The following is a 23,533-nucleotide window of genomic DNA, read 5'->3' on the forward strand; positions in this document are numbered from 1 at the left end:
GACCGAGGCTTCACATACACAATTCCTGTGAAAAATAGGAACACTGATTTTTAAAGTGTTGGATCTCTGTCAGAGACCATGTGGTGCTATTATTTTTTTAAACTGGAGTAGATTAAAGGTGTTCTCCATTTCCTTTTCCCAAGGCTGTCTTAATTTTGAATTAGAAATGTCTTCTCTACTTTCAGAAGAATAGCTTTAAATTGGTATGGCATTATTAACACATGTAAAAATGTGATGAAAGTTTTTTGTATCTTCCTTTGGGCAATCCATCACAGGAAAAATTCAGCTACTTTTGTGAAGGTGACCTTAAACACACTGTATCAGTCAAGGTCCAGTGGCAGAGATCAGAAATCATTCTTGCTGTATTAGGCAGAAAAAGGTTTAATGCAGGGAGTTTAGGTGCCTACAGAATCAGTGGAAGTACTGGAAAAGTAGGCTTAAGCTAGGCCTCCAGGAATGAGTCCCAGAAATAGCTACTGAAAAAGCCTGTTAATAGTGAGGAAGTGGGGCACCTGGGTGGCTCAGTCGGTTAAGCGTCTGCCTTTGGTTCAGGTCGTGATCCTGGGGTCCTGGGATCAAGCCCCGCATCGGGCTCCCTGCTCAGCGGGGAGCTTGCTTCTCTCTCTCTCCCCCTGCCTCTCCAGCTTGTGCATGCACACGCTTTCTCTCTCTTGTGCACTCACTCTCAAATAAATGAAATCTTAAAAAAAAAAGAATAGTGAGGAAGCAGTAGAAATAGGAAACATGGTTCCTATCTATGCACCAGGATCACATCACTTGAGGCCAAAGTCTGAAAATTGGGAAGCTCCTTGCTACAACTGTTGTCTCCAGAACTCCAGAGCTATGCAGCAGCAGAATAGATCTGTGTGTGCCACATTCTTTTCCAGTTAGCTCCATTTCACATTCAGATTTCATGCGAGTGATTTTCAGGGAAATGTAGTCTTGCTTTCCAGTGTTTGCACTGCATTAAGGCACACCAGAAAGGTGGTGGAACAACTGAGAGAGCCAATCTACTATTGTAGATTATCAATAGATTCGTTTTTTCAATGACTTTTAAGGATTAAGGTTAACTTTTGCTTATTTTTCATAAAGCTAACCTGACTACATAAGCAGAGGGGAAAACATGTAAAGAAATGAGTGGATTATTAATTCTTTAGTGTTGAAGTATATTAAAAGGAAAAATATAGAAAAATAGATCAGCTTATTGTTGCTTTTGGTTCCTTTTTTGTATTGTACAGGTATGTACTATACTACACCACCACAGTGTGTATCTCGCTTTGTCAGACCTCCACCGTCTGCTCCTGAACCTGGTCCTCCCTACTTGGATCATTATCCACCCTATCTCCAAGATCGTGTAGTAAACTCTCAGTATGGCACACAGCCACAACAATACCCACCTATGTACCCACCACACTATGATGGCCGCCGAGTATACCCTGCTCAGTCTTACACAAGAGAGGAGATTTTCCGAGAAAGTCCTATACCCATTGAGATTCCACCTGCAGCAGTACCATCCTATGTACCAGAATCCAGAGAAAGATACCAACAGATGGAGGGTTACTATCCAGTGGCTCCTCATCCAACTCAGATCAGACCTTCGTACATGAGAGTATGCTGGGGTTTTTTTTATTATTATATAGATTTAATTTGATTATTGGTTGCAGTGATTTACCTTTTTGCCATGGTAGTAACCCTTTGATCAATTCTTTTCTATGAGAAAGCTTCCCCCTTCCTTTTTTTTTCATCTTTTCACAGTTTGGGTAGGGTTGTTCTTTTTTGTTTTGGGTTTATTTTATTTTATTTTTTTTAACTATTAAAGGGAAAAAAAAATCCCACCCCACTCCCACTAACCCTTCTTAGTTTCTGAACTTTAGATAGTTTTATTAACATTTCTAGATCTACATTTGACCCTTGAGCAATGCAGGCATTAAGGGGCTCAATGCTCCCCATGCAATTGAAAACCCGTGTATAACTTGACTCCCCAAAAACTTAGCTACGAATAGCCTATTGTTGACCAGAAGCCTAACATAAACAGTCAATTAACACATATTTTGTATGTTTATGTATTATATACTGTATTCTTACAATATGGTAAAGAAAAGAAACTTATTAAAATTGTTAGAGATAATATATTTACAGAACTGTTTTAATTGAAAAAAATCCATGTGTAAGTGGGCCTGTGCAGTTCAAGCTTGTATTGTTTAGGGGTCAACTGTATTTGAAATTATGGTCTCTGGCCAAGGAAAAGAAATTTAGCTCTTTGGGAAAACCTCAGAGTTTTAGGGAGCTTTGTTTTATTAAATCTTAGTATGTTCAAATACTGAGATGAATATACAAGCTGCTACCTATTTAAAATATGTGCTAAATGAGTTAATGTGTTCTGAAATTCTTTTTCAGTTTTTACTAATCTTTGCATTTCTAGGACCCTCCGTATAGCCGGCTTCCTCCTCCTCCTCAGCCCCATCCTAGTCTAGATGAGCTACATCGCAGACGAAAGGAAATAATGGCCCAGCTGGAGGAAAGGAAGGTTATCTCTCCACCTCCTTTTGCACCTTCACCAACATTGCCTCCTACCTTTCATCAAGAGGAAGTAAGCACATCATTTTTAGTCTCATTTATCAATTTTTCCTTCATCAGTTGTTTGTTGTGTAGTCTTGTTTAAGTATTTTGACTATTTCTAAGATTATGAAGTTATTTTCCTGTGTTTTCTTCTAAAAGGTGTATTTTATTTTACATTTAGATCTACAGTCCATCTAGAATTGATTCTTGTTACTATGTTAGGAGTAAAGATCCATTTTTCCCCCAAAAGATACCTCATTGACCTAGCACCATTTAGTGAAAAGACCATCTTTTCCCTAGTGCCCTGAAGTCACCGTAGTCATAATCAGGTCACCTTTGTCATAGTCAGGTGACTATGAATGTTTCTGGACTCTATTCTGTTTCATTGATCTATTTCTCTGTCTTTGCACCAACACCACATTGTCTTAGTGTAGTTTTATAATATGTCTTAGTATGTTCTGATGTATATTTTTCAGTATTACCTTTGCTGTTCTTAGTCCTTGCAATTTCCAGACATTTTAAAATTAACATGTTGATGTTCACATAAATATCTGCTGCAGTTTTTATTGGGGTTATATTGAATTTCTGGATCTGTACTGTCCAGTATGGTAACCACTAGCCACGTATTGCTAATGAGTACTTAAAATAATGTGTCTAGTCCAAATTCAGTTTACTGTAAGCTTTTTAAAATATACACGGGATCTGAAGATTTAGCACACCCCAGGAGTACATTTCATTAATATATTTTCCTTTTTTATTAATAAATTTCTTAATTATATATTAAAATGATAATACTTAAGGGGCGCCCTGGATGGGTCAGTTGGTTAAACGTCCGATTCTTTTTTTTTTTTTTTTTTACGATTTTATTTATTTATTTGACAGAGAGATAGAGAGCACAAGTAGGCAGAGTGGCAGGCAGAGGGAGAGGAAGCAGGCTCTCCGCTGAGTAGGGAGCCGAACGCGGAGCTCTATCCCAGGACCCCAGGATCATGACCTGAGCCGAAGGCAACCGCTTAACCAACTGACCCACCCAGGCGCCCCGAAACATCTGATTCTTGATCTCAGCTCAGGTCTTGATCTCAGGATTATGAGTTCAAGCCCCATGTTGGGCTCCACACTGGGCATGGAGCCTACTTTAAAAAAAAAAAAAGATAATACTTTGGATGTATTAGATTAAATAGAATGTATTATTAAAATTAATTTTACCTGTTTCTTTTTTTCATGTGGCTGCTAGAAATTTTAAAAATTATATATATAGGTCTCATTATATTTCCATTGGGCATTGTTTTAGATCCATTTAGGGAGAAGTGACATCTTTACAATATTGAGTCTCCAAGAACATTGTATTTCCTTCATTTACTTGGATCTTAACTAAATTTCTCCCAATAATGTCATAAATCATAGTTTTTAGTGTCTTGCATATCTTTAATTAAACTTATTTCTAGATAACTAATGTTTTTTGAAACTAATGGAATCCTTTTTGAAATGTCATTTTGTTATTAATGCAGAGAAATTAAGTAGATTTTTGTGTATTGACCCTTGTATTCAGCAGTGTTGCTGAATTTCCTTATTGGGTCTAGTATTTGTTAGTGCAGTCTTTTGAATTTTCTATACACACAATCAGATCCTCTGTGAATAATGACCATTTGACCTTCTCCTTTTCAATTCTTATGTCTCTTCTTTTTCTTACCTTGTGCTAGCTAAGATCCTCCAGTATAATGTTGAATAAAAGGGATGACAGCAGGTATTCTTGACTTATTTCTAGTCTTTGAGCAAATAGAGCTTTTAATAATTTACCATTATGATATTTGCTGTAGGTTTTGTGTTAGATGATCTTCATCAAATTAATAATCCCCTTCTACTTTTAGTTTTAGACTTTTTATAATTGAGACATCAAGGATTTATTTAACTCAATAATGAGGAAAATAGCAGAATGGTAAAGTTGATTCAAAGAAGAAGAGAGACAGGCTAATATAGTGTGAAAGGCAGAGGAAAAACCACTAATATAAAGTTGCTAGAATAAACTGGTTAAATGTACTGCAGGGTATAAACCATGATCTTGGGGATTACTTTGTGTTTCTACAGGACAGTGCTGATTGTTATCACGAATGAATGTTGTCTTATCTTTTTAATGTCTACATGGTCTATAGTGGTGTTCAGTTTTCCACTTATGATATTGGTAATAACTTTTTTCCTTGGCCAGTCTTGCTAGGAATTTATCAGTTTTGTCTTTTCAAAAAGCCAGCTTTTGCTTTATTGATCTTACTTATTTTGGTGTGTTGATTGTATGTACTGCCTCAACCATAGTGTGTATAAGTTTCTTAAAAATCCATTAGGTTTTCTCAGCAAGGTTGCAGTTGATATTATGTAAGGAAAATGTCTCACATCCTTTATGGATAGAGTTATGATTCTAAACAACATTGCTGTCCGACATTATGAATAATAAACAGTGAAAAGTGAGGTGCATCACATTGCATATAATAAAACAGTAATTTTTGGGGGCCTATGAAAGTGGTCTACTAAATAAAAGTTGTTCACAGTTATCTAGCTTTTCTATCTAAACACTTTAGATGAATTTTCCACAATGTAGGTTAATTAGTAAAGTCATAACATCTTCTATTAATGTAATTTTACTTGTAAGTATAAACATTACTTTTCAAACATTCTATGTTAGAGTCCTCCTAGAGCCTTGTTATGCCATACTAATATTTTTAGTGATATGACACTGCAAAGATGTAAGCTAATTTTGGAATCAAACATACTTATTTTTGAAGTTCAGCTGTGTCATTCTGTGTGATGTTTTATAAGTTATTTAGCCTCCCTAAACTCTGAAGCTCAGGTTTCTCCATTTGTAAATCCAGCATAATAAAGCCTACTTCATAGTGGTGTGGTAAAGATTTACTGAGACACAAGGCATCTGGCACATGTCAGGCATTCAGTAAATAATAACTGTTTAAATTTGCTTTTTTCTTTTTACTTCTAATAAATATAATAATAATGCCTTGTTATTAAGGAATTTTATCTAGAATTATTTTAGTTACTGACATACAAGGCTATATTTTTAACTTAAGTTCTGATTATAAACAACCTACATATAATTGTATTAAATTCATACATTTTGGGGCACCTGGGTGGTTCAGTTGGTTAAGCATCTGCCTTTGGTTCAGTTCATGATCCTGGGGTTCTGGGATTGAGCCTGCTCCTTCCTCTCCCTCTGCTCCTCCCCACCCCTCTGACACTCTCTCTCTCAAATAAATAAATAAAAATAAATTCATACATTATAAAAATACATAACATAGAGAAAATTTTCCAACATCCCATTTTCTGTATCATTGTAAGTTTATTATAAATTTCAACTTTCTAAATATATTTCAACTTTTGTGTACATGAACTAACCTATTACTTTTTAATAGGATCATTTAGTAATATATCCTGAGGTTTTGTTTATATTTACTTTTTTTTATTGTTTTTACTTAACCAGTTATCCTGGTTGTCTTTCTTTGTCAGTATATAAATTTATCTAATTCTTTTTACCAGCCACATAATATATTAGGGTGCAGCAGGGTAAGCACTCTTGTTAGTAGGTCATATCTTTAAAAAGCTAGCTGTTCTACATGAAGTTTGCATGTGAAAGAGAAATAAAGGAGATAAAATTTTTAAATTGAGATAGGACAAAAAAAGTTTATAAACAGTAGAAATGGGAGTTATGGTTGAAAATGAGTAATATTTATGAACAGCAAAACCCTTTGTCACTATAGAAAACCAGTAATGATGACTCAGAAAAGTTTTTTATTTTTTTTAGATAGGGGGGAGGCATAGAGCCACTTAGATATATCAATATCCCCTATCTTATCAGTATCTCAATATATATATATGATAAAGTTCTAGTTCTAGTTCTGCCCTTTAATGGTATAGCCTTAGATCAGCTGTGTTCTCACATGGACCTGAGGAACATTTGAGGTAGTATACATAAAAGCACTTTGAAAACTGTAAAACTTTACACAAATGTGAATATTGTGATTTAAAAAAAAATACGTTAGACCTAGAATAGCTATTCAGTTATTATATAATTTCAGAACTCATCTTGAGAAGATTCAATATCTTTACCCTTTTCACTTCACAGAATCAACCTAAGGACCAGAATTTATTTAAAATACGAATTAATGCTGTTAAAGAGATTTCAGTAAAAAAGTCACTGCATCATGATGCACTTTATAGAACATTCTAAGTTCCATTTTAAGTAGTTGTTAGTGCTCTTGTTTACCTAAAATGTTATTGAAAGAAACAATGAGGAGTGTCCAGCAAAACTAGGGCCTGGTGCATATTAGCTCAAGGGTTGATCCTCCAATGAAGAAGAGGATGAGCAAACCTCCTCAAAAGTCCTGGCTTGATTCCTTGAAAGATACTGAGATACTTGTTTTTGACCCTCTGCTAACAAAGGGTATAAACTAAACATCTTTCTTCACGTGTTTTATATTTTTCATAGTCTACAGAAATCTTCTGTTGTAACAGATAAAGTAACCATCATTATATTGCTTTAGCATGGTGTTCTAAGAAATTTCTGTTTTCTCTGTGTTGTTACTTATAAGACATATATATATTTCTTTTTTTTTTTCCATCTGTAGTTTCTGGATGAAGACTTGAAGGTAGCTGGGAAATACAAAGGAAATGATTATAGCCAGTATTCTCCCTGGTCATGCGACACCATCGGCTCCTACATTGGAACCAAAGATGCAAAACCCAAAGATGTGGTGGCAGCAGGGAGTGTGGAAATGATGGTATGTGTGATAACTAAGCCACAATGAATACAAATGAAGAGAAACCAAATAAGTCAGACCCTGTTAATAGTGAAGACACAAATAATTGAGCTTTCCTTAAGAATTTCAGGCCAGGGGCGCCTGGGTGGCTCAGTCGTTAAGCGTCTGCCTTCGGCTCAGGTCATGATCCCAGGGTCCTGGGATCAAGCCCCGCATCGGGCTCTCTGGTCAGCGGGAAGCCTGCATCTCCTTCTCCGATTCCCCTTGCTTGTGTTCCCTCTCTCGCTATGTCTCTCTCTGTCAAATAAATAAATAAAATCTTTAAAAAAAAAAATTTTTTTTCAGGCCATATTCTATATGATGTGAATTGAATTATGTTTATATGGGTTTTTTATTTGTTTCTTTCAGGTATAAACATAAATCTTCTAATACATGTCTAGATAGACAAAGAAGAGCATTTGTTGTATTTCTGAGCAGCCAACGATTAAGCCAACAACTGTTTAGAACCAAAATTAGTTTATTTTGCATAATTAATCAGGATCTTGGATTTCTTGTTCAAGTAAATTATAACTCTTACAACTCTGAAGTTTAAACAATGACGTTGAATCTAATGAAACAGTAGTAGTATTTGTCAGAATTGTAGCTAGGAAGCTTCAAGTCAACTGTGGTATATTGAAATGTATTATACTTTATTTTTATATGTCTAATATCCAAGCTTTATATATATATGTAACTATCTTGATTGCTTCTTTATTTTCTGAAGAAATAAAACTTTATAGAAATAGTTAAATCTTCTTGTATATACTTCCCTAATCTCATTTTTCTTCCTCCCTTCTTCCCTGGAGGTAACCTTTATCCTGAATTGAAAGTTTATCATTTCATGGATACTTTTTTACTATTCCTAAACAATTTTGTTTTGTATGTTTATAGACCTTATATATATTATATACTTCAGCTTGCATTTTCATTCAACTTTGTTTTTGAGATGTATCCAAATTTATAGGTCAGGTTCTTTCATTTTAACTACTTTATCAAATACCATTGTATGATAACTGGTATTTTATACACACACACACACACACACATACATACATACACATACACACACACAAGTTATTATTTGTTTATTTTTCTGGCTCCCCGCTCAACAAGGAGTTTGCTCCTCCTTCTCCCTCTGCCCCCTTCCCTGCTCATGTTCTCTCTTTCTCTCTCTCTCAAATAAATAAATCTTTTTAAAAGTGGGGGAGGGTTATTAAAGTAACAGAAATTAGCAAAATAAGACTCATTTCCGGGCGCCTGGGTGGCTCAGTTGGTTAAGCAACTGCCTTCGGCTCAGGTCATGATCCTGGAGTCCCGGGATCGAGTCCCGCGTCGGGCTCCCTGCTCAGCGGGGGGTCTGCTTCTCCCTCTGCCCTCTTCCCTCTCGTGCTCTCTGTCTCTCATTCTCTCTCTCAAAAAAAAAAAAAAAAAAAAAGACTCATTTCCTTAAATCACTAAAGAATAAAAATATTTGTCAACCTAACCTAGATATAATTGAAAATCTCCCAAACGGGTGAAAGACTGTTAGTGTTTTTCAGATATTAGTGTGCATATAAATTATGTTGGAGTCTAATTAGAACCTGTTAAAGTGTAGTTCCTAATTCAGTAAGACTAGCGTGGGACCTGAGATTCTGCATGTCTGATGAGTTCCCACCTGATGCTGCTGCTGCTATTCCTCAAACTATATTTTGAATAGCAAGGGTGTACCAGTTAGATTTCCGTTTCCATTTCTCTTGGTACTTACGTCTTTCTAATTGGAATCCCTTTGAAACATCTGTGTCAGCTACTTAATATTTTTAGGCAGTGGTTTTCTAACTATTGAGTTTTGAAATTGAGTGGGTTGTGATGGGTCTTTTTTTAAGGAATAATTTAGAATAACAATATAAATACAAGAGCACGTATAGTAGAGGTAAATACTTGTCATGAAATTATATCTGTATATTAGAGTGTATATATATGTACTGGGTCATGATGTAAAATATATTTCTTATTGCGGGGAGTAATCAGAGGTTTAAAAAGCAGTGTTTATGATGACAAGCAAATTATTTTAGTCCTACCAATAAGAACGTTATACTCTTTTTTTTTTTTTTTTAAACCTTATCACAGAGCTGTGGAAATGTTAGAGATCTAAGTGTGGGGTGGATTTCTCATTTTACTTTTTACCAGAATGTGGAGAGTAAAGGAATGAGAGATCAACGACTGGATCTTCAGAGAAGAGCTGCAGAAACCAGTGATGATGACCTTATCCCATTTGGAGACCGACCAACTGTATCGCGGTTTGGTGCCATCTCTCGAACCTCCAAAACAATATATCAGGGTGGTGGTCCAATGCAGGCTATGGCACCTCAGGGAGCTCCCACAAAACCTATTAATATTTCAGGTAAGAATTGAAGGTAAGCTCATCTAGTGGGTTCATATTCAAGACTTTCAGCCCCCATCCCTACTCCCCATTTAGTATGAGTGCTTTCCATAATCTTACAAGGCAGTAATCTTTTAAACTCTTCCATGGAATTATCCCTGTAGAAAGGTAATTATAACCCAGGGAATTCTAAGGGTACAAACTAAAATGTCTCTGTGTGAAGATTGCCTATGTTGGTTTTGTGTTAATAGCTTTGTTGCTTTTATTAAAATAATACATTCTCATTTTAAATAATTGAAATGGGCACCTGGGTGGCTCAGTCGGTTGTGTCCAACTCTTGATCTCAGTTCTGGTCTAGATCTCAGGGTTATGAGTTCAAGCCCTACCAAAAAAAAAAAAAGAAAAGAAAAGAAAGATACAATCCAAAGACTGTTATCTTTCAGTGGGGAAAAAACAAACATCAGTATCCTCTTTAATTAGTGGACATCTTTCCAGATAGCTGTGTATAAAATAGGCCTGTGCCTTTTAGATTATAGCTACCTTATTTTTTAAAATTTTATTTATTTATTTGAGAGAGAGACTGAGACAGATGGTGAGAGAAAGTGGGGGAAAAGAGAGAGAAGCAGGTTCCCTGCCAAGCAGAGAGACTGATGTGGGGCTCGATCCCAGGACCCTGAGATCATGACCTGAGCCGAAGGCAGACTCTCAACCAACTGAACCACACAGGCACCCCAGATTATGGCTACCTTACATGAAGAATGAAATCTCTGAATTGCATCATCCCACAGTAAATTATTCTCTTATAGATTATAGTCCATATGGAACCCACGGTGGCTGGGGAGGATCTCCATATTCACCTCATCAAAACATACCTTCTCAGGGACACTTCAGTGAGAGGTATGAGTCATTCTTTTTACTTTTATAAACCTTTAAAATTATTCAGCTTTTCTTATTTTTCTTGTCAATAATTTTTATTATTTTCATAGTGAAATAACAGATTTTTATGTCAGAACAGTAGTAGATCAAACCTAGGGGGGTTTTTTGTTTTCTTTCAATTTTTTTTTTCAATTGAAGTATAGTTGACACAAAATGTTATATTAGATCAATAATTTTTTTTTTTAATAAAACTTAAAATTTATTCCATCCTTTCTTTCCCACCAAAGGGAGAGACTGTCCATGTCAGAAGTGGCCAGTCATGGAAAACCCCTTCCGTCTGCTGAGAGGGAACAGCTACGACTGGAATTGCAACAACTAAACCATCAAATCAGCCAACAGACTCAGCTCCGTGGACTAGAGGTACCGCCTACAGATAGTTTTTCATTCCAATTTTTGGAGGGTTCTCAAAGGAGTTTTAAAAGGAAGAACTTCTAAGGTACTATGAACATAAAAACTTAAGGTCTGTTCCTTAAAGAGTTAGTATCGGTGTCTGTTCTTCAAAGAATTTAAGTACTTAAAAGTTCAGTGTGGGACAATAGGAAATTCAGAATTTCTATTCTATGGAAAACAGACTATCTAAAATTTTCCCTGATGGCACATTTAAGGTATACAGTTTTTATTAACAAATGCTTTTAGCTTAACATTTGTTTTTCATTTTTCATACTGCCTTTCTTAATTTAAAAAAAAATTCTATTTCCTTTAATTCTTAGCATTTATTTATATATCTTTAAAAGATAGAACTTAAAAAAGAGTAGGATAAGGAATAATACTTGGAGTTAATGGTCTGAATCTTTAAAAAGTTAATCAACTAACTCTAGACTTCAAAAAAGAATAGACTTCCAAAGAGAATAGCCTCTGTATAGCAGTTGTACCTTTCGTTAATATAGTTCTTTCTGTTTATAAGTGACCATCACAGGTCCTGATTGACCCTTACAATGACCCTATCAGGTAGGTTAGACAAGTGGTATAGTCCCTCTGTTTCACAGAAGTTGAAATACAAATCCAAGTCTTCCTACTCCAAATTCAGTGTTCTTTCCACCATGCTGCCTGACACTTAAAGAGAAAAAATATCTAAAATCAAAGAATTTTTTTTAAAAGATTTTATTTATTTATTTGAGAGAGAGAGAGAGCACGCACAAGTGGGGGAAGGGGCAGAGGGAGAAGCAGACTCCCTGCTGAGCAGGGAGCCCAGTGCAGGGCTTGATCCAGGAACCCTGTTGAAGGCAGACACCCAACCGAGTCACCCAGGTGCCCCTGAAAACAAAGAATTTTTAAAAACCTTCGAAGTGCCATATAAAGAAGACTAGGTTTTGTTTACATTACCCTTTACATGGGAGCATATTCTTTGAATTTAGAAATCTGAAGACATTCTACTGATTAATACATGGCTCCCTCCTGGAGAAAAAGATAACTGTCAGAACATTAGTCATTATCTTTCTACCAAGATCTTTGATAAGGAAGGCTTCCCTTTGGAAATAAATTTTTAACTAATTCTATCTTACATTCCCGTATTACAAAGGCCAATAGGAGATTGTTTTTTTGGAACACATGTCTGACTTATGCTCTTATGTAAGCAATAAGGCTTAGAATTTTTTTTAACTATGTAATATTCATATTTTGTCTTCTTGTGCCATTATTTTATTTACATTGGTCTAGAACTTCTTGCTGATTCCTATTGTAAAAAAAAAAAATGCTGTGTCTGATTATGTCCTTCTTTAGTTGATTAACTTTTTCAGGATTCAGACCATTAATTCCAAGTATTATTCCTTAACCTACTAATTCATGGCTTTTTATCTTAGTTGAAATTTGTAGACCCATTTTCTGTTCCAAAAGAATAATCAGCATCATTTGGAAGTTTGCCACATATTTAACTCAGTATGGTTAAAAGTTCTTGCCATTACTGAGGTTTCATTGAAATAAATTGGAGGATTTACTTCAGAAAATTCAATTTAAAAAAGAGGGGAAAAGATGTGCATTTATACTTCTCTTTCAAATAAAGTAAGAGCAATTTATCCGTAAGATTAAATTACTGTTTACTAAGTTTAAATCCCCTAGTTTTTCTTTTTTAATTCAAATGACATTCAAAGAGACAGTGCCTAATAGTGTCATTTTTATTGCAAATATCTTCATGATAAACTACTTGAGGCGGTGGTCTGAAATTGGGCCTGGTCATTCTGTGCATGGTGTGAAATGTGTTGAGTTGTATATGTGCTTGGCTTTATGCACTAGGCTGTTAGTAACAGGCTGGTGTTGCAGAGGGAGGTGAACACCCTGGCAGGCCAGTCACAGCCCCCACCACCACCTCCAAAATGGCCTGGAATGATTTCAAGTGAGCAGTTGAGCTTGGAACTGCACCAGGTGGAAAGGGAAATCGGGAAGAGAACCCGGGAACTGAGTATGGTGAGTGTTCTGGTGGGAAAGGGTGGGAGCTGGGAGAGGTGAAAGGAAAGCTGTGCAGTGATGTCCCAGAACTCATGGTTTTAGAGCTCTACAATCTTCACCCCAAGGCACTCCAGTGAGTGGTTAGTACTTAGAATAAGTCTCATGAAAATGGGCCATCTCCCTATTTTATTCATGCCTCCTCTCATTCCTTTTTGGTTTGAGTGTGTTCTCTGTCTTAGGATTCTGCATTATGAAAAACTTCAGGGAAAACAAGGCAGTTAATTGGACATTATTAAATTACTGTTTAATATACTGATTAGGGAAGCTGAGGGGATGGTGTTTATGATTTTGCAAATGTGTTCACAAATAGCATTCTAGTTTTTATAGCCCTTTAGTTATTGAAGACCTGTTTTTTGTTATGAGTGAAATGCAATCTACACATTCCTTCTTGAGGAATTGTATCCATGGGTATGCTTAGGGTTTGCTTCATAGTACATGAATACTGGTTTTAGTAAATTGTGGATTTTGGGGGATTGAACCATTCCCCCAGGTTGCATGGTAATTGACTCTTTTGTTGAATAGTTTTCACGTTCTTTCTAAGCAAATAAATGGGGTATTTCATTTTTCTGCTTTCAATAAGTGTATTATAGGTAGTTATTATATTTTGGCTTACCTTTTCTAAGTCATCAGTTTTTCTAACTTGGGGCATTCTCCCCCTTGTTTTCTAGCTTGGATAGTGAGCAAGTGTACTCTGTTGTTATCATCGTGTATGCCTCTCTTTTAGGCTGGCCATTTCTTTGGTCATTTTATAAAACTATATATGATATATGAATTATCGATTTGTATTATCTGTATTTGGTCTCTCTTTCATTAGCACCATTAAATAGAAGACAATTGAATTTACTTCCTTCTCTTTCAAAGGAGAACCAGTGTTCTCTGGACATGAAAAGCAAATTGAATACAAGCAAGCAAGCCGAAAACGGACAACCAGAACCACAAAATAAGGTTCCAGCTGAGGACCTTACATTGACATTTAGGTAAAGGAAGGGACGTTGTCATAGTCTTATATTATCCAGTCCTGACAGAAGTGCCCTCATAAATATGATTTGCTTTTAAAAATATCATTCTGTATACATTGAGAAAAGAATATTTTCACATAAATTTAGTTAATAAAACTTAATTTTAGAACAGATTCAAGAATGAATTATCTGTTAATACCTAACAAATGAATTTTTCTGGCTCCATTTCTTCTTTCCCGTTTTTTAGTTTATTTAAACCAGTGTTAACATTTTGGTGTAGACCTTTCCAGTCCTTTAAAGTGTGTGGATATTTAGCCTCTTTCAAATCCACCTTCCACCCCATCCCCTTGGTTTTTAATTTGGTCTATCCCGTATCATCTAGAGGTGGAAGGATACATGTCAGCTATCATTGAACAACCATGCAATAAACAGATTTGTAATAATTCTTTATTTGCACAGCTGTAATTATTTGCTTATGGTATTTTGAAGTCATTTGCTGCAAAGTCCTGAGTTACCTTCCTGATGATTGTATAACAATAATTTCTAATGCCCTGTTGCTTTCAGACTTAGGTTTTAGCTATTTAAATCCATACACTGTCGTGGGTTCAAAATAATTTCTTGTACTAGTAAGCCTGCTAAAGCAGGGGTCAGAACTTCTTAAAGTCCAGATAGTAAGTATTTAAAATTATGGGTCTTATAGTCTCTGTGGAAACTCTCAGTTCTGCCCTTGTAGTGTGAAAGTAGCCATAGATAATACATAAACAAATGGGCAAGCTGTGTTTCGGTAAAACTAATAAAAACAGGCACTGCTTAGCCTTAGTTTGCCGACCCCTGTGCTTAAAGCATGGACATCGAGCTGTAAACTAAACTGTAAAAGCTACTTGCATATTTTTCCATACTCGTAAAAGAAGCCCTATTGATTTTATTCTACTAATCATTTTTCTCTCTCTCCTTATTTAAAATTCCAACTTTTTTTTAAATGTTAACAGTGATGTACCAAATGGCTCAGCGTTGACACAAGAGAATATCAGCCTCCTGTCAAACAAGACCAGCTCTCTGAACCTGTCAGAGGACCCCGAGGGAGGAGGTGACAACAATGACTCCCAGAGAGCGGGAGTCACACCCACTTCTGCTCCCTAAATTATGAAGAGTCCAACTTTTATCTTTTGCTCCTGATCAATTTGTGGGGCATAGGGGTAGGAGAACAGATAACTTCTAAACTTTTTCTCTGAGAGTGGTCAGAGAAATCCAGGAAAAGTACCGGAGGCAATGTGCACAAACACCACTACTAAAAACAAACCCTGCACATAGTTCACATTAATGCATTTTTTAATTTAAAAAAAAGGAAAAAGAAAAAGAAAATTAGCAGTATCTGCAAGCAATTCAGATTAAATTTGTTTTTGTTCTGTGAATGAACTTTATTTTAATAACTTTGGACGCCTTGGATCCAGGGCTTTAAAAAAAAAAGAAGATATTATATATACACTCTGTTTGATTAATTGTATGATCTTAATGAAGTAGGTTTTTCTTGTATTTTGGTATTATTACATACCCAGTGTATAATTCCTTTCCCCCAATCCTTGCCAACTTTCGCAAACCCCATAAATTAAAACAGACAGAAAGCACCGGACTGTCTTGAGAATTCTGTGGTGCTTGAGAAACAAAGACAGTACTAGACTAGTTATTAGAAAATGTGCAGCACACCAACTTTTCTAAGAGCTATTACTTAAAAGTCATAATTTTCTTTCCCTTTCTGGTAACTGGCTTCATGTGTATGTTTTTCATATGGCACTAAAACTTCTTATTGTTCAGGAGGGATTTGTTTCTTGTTTTTGTTTTTATTTCAGCTATTTCAGAGAGATAATTACCAGTTAATTTTTTGAAGTCCTCATTTCCGTATTACGGATCTATTTCATTCTCTTAATGTAATCAGAAAGCCAGACCAATACTGTAGGCTGTTTGATTAGATTTAATGGCGATTATTTTAAGAATGAACTGTGATTTATTAGTACTGAAAATACATGGTTGGTATATTACCTGTACTGAGCTGATGGTTGGAAATTTGGAGCTGTGCTTTTTCAAATTAAACTTTGGCTAAAATCATAAAATGTATTAAAAAAAACCCAGGAAAATCAACCATGTTTTAAAACTGCAACACTTGACTTGAAGTGAAAATGAACAGTCATATTATTTCAGTGGATGTTTTGTTTTGTTTTACTGTCAAAACCCAAAAGTATAAAATAAAATGAAAGCCCCTGGCTTTCAAATAGATTTGGCAAATACAGACTGCCCAGATCTTAAGGATAGTTTATGAATTGTAGTTTATGAATTGACTAGTTGTTCAGAATCATTGGCACCAGTAGGTAGTAAGTACCTAAAAGTCAGTTTTCATAGACTTGACTTTACAATAGTGAAGAGATTCTTCATGAAAATGTTGAAAAGAATAAGGAAGAATTTTTTTTAATTTAGTTCTGCTGCACATATTCTGATGCCATGTGTCTATACTGAACTAAGACCTTATAAAACGTTTTTAGTGGGGATTATTTGATATAGTCACCTTCCCATCCCTCTGTTTGCCTGATTTTTAAGAAATTTCCCTTTCTGGATTATACTACTAAAACAGAAAGCACTGGTTATGTAATAAGTTACTGCATTGCTTTGGTTGGGTAAAAGCAAGAGTTTGTATTTTTCTTGTTTCTTATTTTCTTAACCCTTAACTCCTGCTGAGGTCATAACAACCTCAGTGTAAGCTCTGTGTCCATCATACTGTTAACTGAAACAAATGGGGGGAGGGGGGAGGGAAATACAGTCCTGCCATTGCCTACCAGTAGGAGAGTCCAAACAGAACACTCTTTTGAGTAGCGATTATTTAATTTGCCCAGTCAAGGCACCGTGTTTATATACTATTTCACATTGAATTTGATTATGCCCTACAGACCTGGCTGGTCAAGGATTTGATATACACATATTGGCTTGGGATTCGAGCTTTCTTTTTTATTTAAATAAAAATTTATATATATTATATATATATACATATATACATAGCTATATCTGTATATATATTGGGTATGTTTTAAGGATTTTTTCGCATGAGCGCAGCTGTTGCGATAAAATGACTGATTGGGAGGTAGAAGCACTGAATGGAAGATGAGGCATTTTTTCAGTTGATACCATATTTTCCTTTCCTAAAAATACACACTTGCTTTTTTTGCTTTTTTGTTTGTTTTCTTTTTTGCTTAAAACCCTCTTATATGTAAGTGCTTATTGTTTTTTGGGAGAAGGAGAGAAACTTTGTATGTCTGACAGAGTCCCAAGATTTTTTATTTTTTTGTATAACTATAAAAGGCAACATTCTTGGCCTCCAACTTTCTGTAGGCAGATTTGGGCAGATCTTATTTCTCCTTTGGACATACTAGATAACTCCTAAATTTTAGAAGCAGTTGGTTCAATTTGGAACTCAGAATGATTCTGGTATTAGAAGGGAATTTATGGGTATTAATTTTGTTGAAGTTCAGAATAAAAGTAAAATTCTATTTTGGATATCCATTGAAACATCTAATAAGTCAACTTCTGTTATTCTTGTTTATATATCCTCCAAATACACTCCTTGCTTTCACCATTTTGATTTTGTAAGCTAGGCAGGAATAGATGTTAACTTATATAGTATTCCTATTCTGAATAAAACCAGAAAAGCCACTGTTTTGAATTGACTTAAAATAATCCTTTTCACTTTTTAAGTTAATTTCATTGGGGGTGGGGGTAGGGACAGATCTCTTAAATTGTAGCCTTAATTCTAGCTGTACTTCAGTGAGGCCCCACATACTCTAAAGGAAATCTGGTTGGGTAGAAAGGCAGAAGAATGATATCCTATCCCATTGTGCCTATAACTTACCTATTTTAAATTAGTCATTCTGCCTTATCTCATGGAAATTCTTACAACTTTCCTAGTAGTCAGAAGCAGTTTTAGGAATTAAATAAAAACTCCAAAGTTTGGATTTTTTTTCCCCCCTTTTCTCTGATACACTTTGTGAAATGATGAACCTATAAGGGTAAGTGGCCTTTTTGGGCAAAACTGCTTGACTCCTTTTTTTTTTAACTGCTTGACTATTCAGCTGCTTTTTTTTTTTGTCAAAACCTGTGAAAGGCATTGATTTTTTTTTTTGGCTTTTAAAATGTATGCCTTTAGAGACAGTTAAGAGATTAAATCATTCAGATAGGAAATACAGTTTTTATGCTTTCTACTTAGTAAGTAAAATATTAATTTCTTCTGGAGATGACTTTATTTGCTTTTCACTGAATTCAGAAGCAAGACTGACATCACAGATGAACATGAGCAATTCTGAGAGGGTTAAGGTAGGAGTATAATAAGCATTGTGTTCACTCTTGTTTAGATAACAAAACCAGAATCTTATTATAGTTAGGAATATAAAAGTACTTTGACTTATTTTTTTCCAAGGTATCTCTGGAAAAGAGTAGAAGAACTGAAAATAAGATATCTACACGCAGTTTCCTAACATACATAGTTCTTTTGCCTTATAGATACTGTCACAAGATAAGTCCAATAGCTGTCCTGTCTTGGGTGATTTACAGAAGCTAAAGTGACCAAAGATCCATTCCTTTTTACTTTTGTAATCAAAAGAACAGTTAGTTATAACATAGGTTTCTAGTAATAGTATTCACATGATAAGACACTTATTTCTAATGCCAGCTACAGATACCCAAATACTCAGAATGCATAAAAAATTATTTGGCATTAATGTGGCTGATTCCCTTCTCTCAGCTTATTTCCCTTCCCTTCTCCTAGACTTTCCCGTGTATTCTTTTGCCTAAAAGACATAAAGTTGGTATGATTCTTATTTGCTACCATGAATATGTAACTCCATCATACTTTCCATAGGTCTTCAGGGTTAGAACTCAAAGTTTTTTTTCCTGGCCCTTTTCTATCTTGCAAATTCCCCTTGACTTACCCACTGCCCTCCCCAATCTGCAACAGTGACAGTTTGCTGCCTCAAAACAGAGCATTCAAATGAATTCGCTTAGCCAATAACTTCTGTGAAGTTGCCTTTTCTAATGGTGTTATTACTCAGTGATGCACAAATGTGGTATTTGCCCTACTGGTAGGCAAACAAAGGTCTGGTTAAGAATGGTAACCTGCTGTTTTCTTTAAAGGAGAGCCAAAGACTTGTGCTTTACTCTGTTTTGGTTTTGGGGGAAATAGCCATTTTGATTGTGAAACCTTTTAGTATTTGTGAGTTGATTGTATTGTGTAAGTAGATTTATCTGAAGTTAACTGTTAACAGTAGCTGGCCTTATAAAATGTAAAAGTAATGAAAATTCACCAGTTTCTCTAAACCAGTGAATGTCATCTTTTACAATATTGTGTGTAAGCAGTACCCCCGTTTTTTGAGATTATCTTGTCAATGATAGCATCTTGTGTGTTTTGGTTTTTAACTTGTGCTGAAGGACAATCTATATCACTATGGTCAAGCTATGAGACCGGGTAAAAGAATTCATTACCATGTGACTGGTGAGAAATAAACTATAGTCACTGCATGTAAGATTATATTCAGATTTGGAGAAAAACAGATTCTTTTCACTAAAAAGTATTTGATTGCTTTTAAATACACATGGTGATGGGTGGAGGTCTTACCATCTTTTTTCCACTTCGTTTTTGCTCATTTTAAAGAACTGAGTAAAGGTTTCGTAATATAAAATCTACCTGTAAAAAGCACCTGTAATGATAGTTATTTTATTAAAAGGAAAGACCCAGTTACTTTTTAGGAAAAATTAATAACCTGCCTGGAAATTAACTGCAGCATTTACTTAGATTTGTCCCCTATAGGAGCCTGATTGTATTTATTTTTTAGTTGGTGATACCTGGTGATAGTGTTGCAAGATGATCTCTTCCCTGAAAAATCAGCCTGTCCTTTTAGAAAAAAAATAGAGCAACTAAACTAAAGCAGATTTCACTTTCAACATTAGGGACTGAACAAGCAAACAGTTTACTGCTGTCATCATTTTACTCATTTTGCTGGTCCTCATTCATACCTTTCTACCTTGGACAGCTATGACTTTTGTATTTATTTGTTGCTTCAGCTCAGCTTTATGAAATTTTCCTGCTGAAAGGACTTATTGGGAGTTGTAGGTGGATTGCAGTTAATATTTTATTAAATTCTTAATTTAACTTTTCTGAGCCATTTGAAAAAGAAAGCTGTTTTTGTCAAAAGGTACTGTTAATTACAGTAAATACCAACTTAAGATTAGGTTTTTAAGGTTTGATTGCTTTGACTGCTAAAGATGTTTTCATATATAACAGATTCTAATTGAAAAGTAATACTAGCTATGATGTTAATAAATAATAGGACACTGCCACCACCAGGAAAAAGTAACACCTTTTAATAGTAAATGTGTTCCCAATAGGTGGGTTTTCAATACTGCACTGAACAAAGTGGGAAGAGTCCTTTGAAATCCTATTGTGATAAAGGGACTTAACCTCACCACTGGAATCCTTGTTTTCAGAGCCTCTGAATTTTCAGCCAAACACTGAATTTACTTTAAATTTTATTCCTGAACAAAACATCCCTAGAGTAATAACCTTTATTTTCACAAGAAAATAAGGCACAATAACCCAAGAGAGAGAAGTTAAACCTCAAGATAATATTGTGTCCAAAAGTGTGTATTTAGGAAAGTTAAATCCTGTGGAATTAGTATATTATATACTAGATAAGGTGACTTATTTTCTTGTACTGAGGTCTCTCTGTTTCTGGTTGTTTTTGTTTTGTTTTGTTTTGTTTTGTTGTTTTTAACTCTTGAGTAGACAGAGCTCACAAGTCTTTGGCATCCATTTTAGGTTGTACACTCAGAGTCATCTTATAACTGGAAACTGTCAGACAGCCCTTACCCCCCACCCCAGCCAGTGCTTTAAAAGGGTCAAGAAAAGGATGGAAAGAAACTACTGGATAATTGGTTGCCTGGTTGTTGTTGGGTTTTGGTTTGGGGGTGTGTGTGTGGGGGGGGGGTTGCCTGGTTGTTTTTTTTTAAATCACCATTTATAGTGTAATCATTGATTGGCTGCCATTCTTAAAATAATATCTAAACAACCCTGTAAAATATTCCTCTGATTTAAAGGTATTTTAAGCTTTTGTTTATCATTTTTACATCCTCTGTTCAACGAAGGCACTGTCCTGAGAGCTACTTTTTCCAGGTGTATTGTTGCCCACATTTTCATTAACCACACCCCACATTCCAACCCCCTTCATCCTTTCTCTTCTCACCTTCTGGAAATGAAAGGAACTTGGGGGGAATTTTTTTTTTTCCATTTTATTCACTGATCCAGAGGCCTTGTTGTCTTACTTTATGATGATACTACAACTTTTTGGAACAAGAGCAATGGAAAAAGTGAATTAAGATGATGAACAAAATCTTTTACCCACTGAAGCATTTTCCAGTTGTGAGATTCCTCTTTGTGTGTGGTCTCTTCCCTTATTACCCCTGCTACCCTTTTCCCCTGACCTTGGTCAATTTGGTCTTTAGGCTCATACCAGTCTCCCCGAGACATTCTGCAGTCATTATCACCTTTTTGGGTGGATTTTATTTTGTTTTATTTTGGGTTTTTTTGTTTTTTGTTTTTTTTAAAAAAAAAAACTTTTTAACATTGATGCATATTTGCTTGGGATAGAGCTTGTGTAATTTACCAATCGTATTGATTGTATGTGATTGTGCCCTGCAGAGGTATATTTAACAAGACAAAAATAATTTAGGTTAATAAAGGAGCCTATGAGATTTGAGTCAGGTTATAAATTCATGAAATCACTTAGTTTTGGATAGTGAGAATTTATATCTCCTATTCTTATAAATCAGTGCTAGGCAAAATACCATTTTTAAGAAGTTCTCTTGCATTCCTATTTTTTTCCTTGCCTCAGCTCCCTGTTTTTTCTTAAGCCTGTCTCCACCCACCTGTTCAGAAATAAAAATATTGAGTCTTAAAGTGACAGCTGATTTTTAAATTGCTAAAGTTTGTGAAATTATACTTTTTCCAAGTGTTTTCAACTTTTTTTTTTTAAATGAAGACAAATGGTTGAAATTTCACAAGCTGTGAATAATTCTTTAGATTCTGGCCAACTGTGAAATCTTATTTGAAGACTTTATCTCTTGAAAGTTCTTTTGGAATAGGAAAAAGAACCCTGTTTGAAATGGACCATTTTCTTCTCTTTTTAATGTGTTTATATATCCAATTTTTAAACAGCCTTCAAAACAAGCGAGGTGGAAATAAAGAGTAATAGGAAGATGTTTAGGGCAGCAGAATTCTGGGTCTGAATAAGTACATGTTATACTTGTCAGGTTTTTAAAAGGATTAACCCCATCCTTTTCAATTTTGTATTATTTGTGTGCATGTTGTTTATATCAAAGATTCCACATTTTGTTAAAATCCTATTTCCTTTCTTTATTACCTTGGAAACTGACTCAGCCTCATGTTGCTCCTAACTAGTGTTTAAAGCTCCCAAGAGTTGCAGATAAAAGGGTTATTTTAACAAGTAGAAGGAGGTGATTCACCTTTCGGTTTGTAAATATCTGGTCTTTATCTGCTTTCTGTCAGCATTTATATTAAATGATAAATTAATGAGGAGAAACGTGTAGTCTTTTTCTATAAATGAGTCTGTGCCATTTTACTCTAACCTTGGGATTATTACACCTTTCCTTTTTTTATGTGAAAAATAGAGAATTAGATACTTATGCACAAGTAAACACATGCTTGAAGTAGCCAATTTTGTAGAGATATCATAGGAATTACTCCAACCTTAAATACACTACAGTCCAAATTCCTTCATATGTTCTACAGCAAGTTCTACCTTGCACAGTAAAGGTAGTGGTTCTGAGATCCTAGGGTCTGTTCAGTGAAACTCCATGGCAGACATCCAGAGTTCTGATTCTTATGACTTCTCTTAAATCAGGACCTTCTTGGGCGCCTGGGTGGCTCAGATGGTTAAGCGACTGCCTTCGGCTCAGGTCATGATCCTGGAGTCCCGGGATCAAGTCCCGCATCGGGCTCCCTGCTCGGCGGGGAGTCTGCTTCTCCTCCCTCTGACCCTCCTCCCTCTCCTGCTCTCTGTCTCTCATTCTCTCTCTCTCAAATAAATAAATAAAATCTTAAAAAAAAAAAAAAATCAGGACCTTCTTTATGTTTAAGCAACATGGACCACCTGTGGGTATCTTCCTGATGCAGATATTTTTGTCTTTCCATTCTTACTGACTTCTAATTGTCCTGAAATCTCCACCCATTAGTCATTCCTTGTAGTTAGAGAATAAGTGTAGGTTGATTTTCTCTTAGAGACTGGTATAAAATATGCCTTAGTCAGCAGTTCAATGGCATGAAGAAGAAAAAAGGGGAGAGGAAGGCACTGCTCTAGATTCAGAAGAAAGTTAGAAAAAAACAAATGTAACATGTGGAGTTTATTTGGATCCTGATTCCAATGAATCAAATG

The 23,533-nt window shown here is 35.4% G+C and overlaps 1 protein-coding gene across 3 annotated transcripts in view; it reads left to right on the forward strand.

The window, feature by feature from the left end:
* Nucleotides 1-22,681, forward strand: part of RC3H1 (ring finger and CCCH-type domains 1) — an 83,916-nt gene extending 61,235 nt beyond the window's left edge. For 2 of the 3 annotated variants that reach the window (XM_045877425.3, XM_045877426.3), the window contains exons 12-20: nt 1,239-1,609; nt 2,423-2,590; nt 7,185-7,337; nt 9,522-9,735; nt 10,521-10,611; nt 10,878-11,010; nt 12,880-13,050; nt 13,954-14,069; nt 15,041-22,681. In XM_045877425.3, the coding sequence (XP_045733381.1) occupies nt 1,239-1,609; nt 2,423-2,590; nt 7,185-7,337; nt 9,522-9,735; nt 10,521-10,611; nt 10,878-11,010; nt 12,880-13,050; nt 13,954-14,069; nt 15,041-15,191 (1,568 nt within the window). In that variant the 3' untranslated portion in view covers nt 15,192-22,681. The remainder of the gene's footprint in view (nt 1-1,238; nt 1,610-2,422; nt 2,591-7,184; nt 7,338-9,521; nt 9,736-10,520; nt 10,612-10,877; nt 11,011-12,879; nt 13,051-13,953; nt 14,070-15,040) is intronic. The other variant, XM_045877427.3, reaches the window with a different exon arrangement.
* The last annotated feature ends 852 nt before the right edge of the window (nt 22,682-23,533 follow it).

The sequence above is a fragment of the Mirounga angustirostris genome, unplaced genomic scaffold (genome assembly GCF_029215605.1).
Source record: "Mirounga angustirostris isolate CCGP_5_RB_7025 unplaced genomic scaffold, mMirAng1.0.hap1 SCAF_6, whole genome shotgun sequence".
Taxonomy (NCBI): Eukaryota; Metazoa; Chordata; class Mammalia; order Carnivora; family Phocidae; genus Mirounga; species Mirounga angustirostris.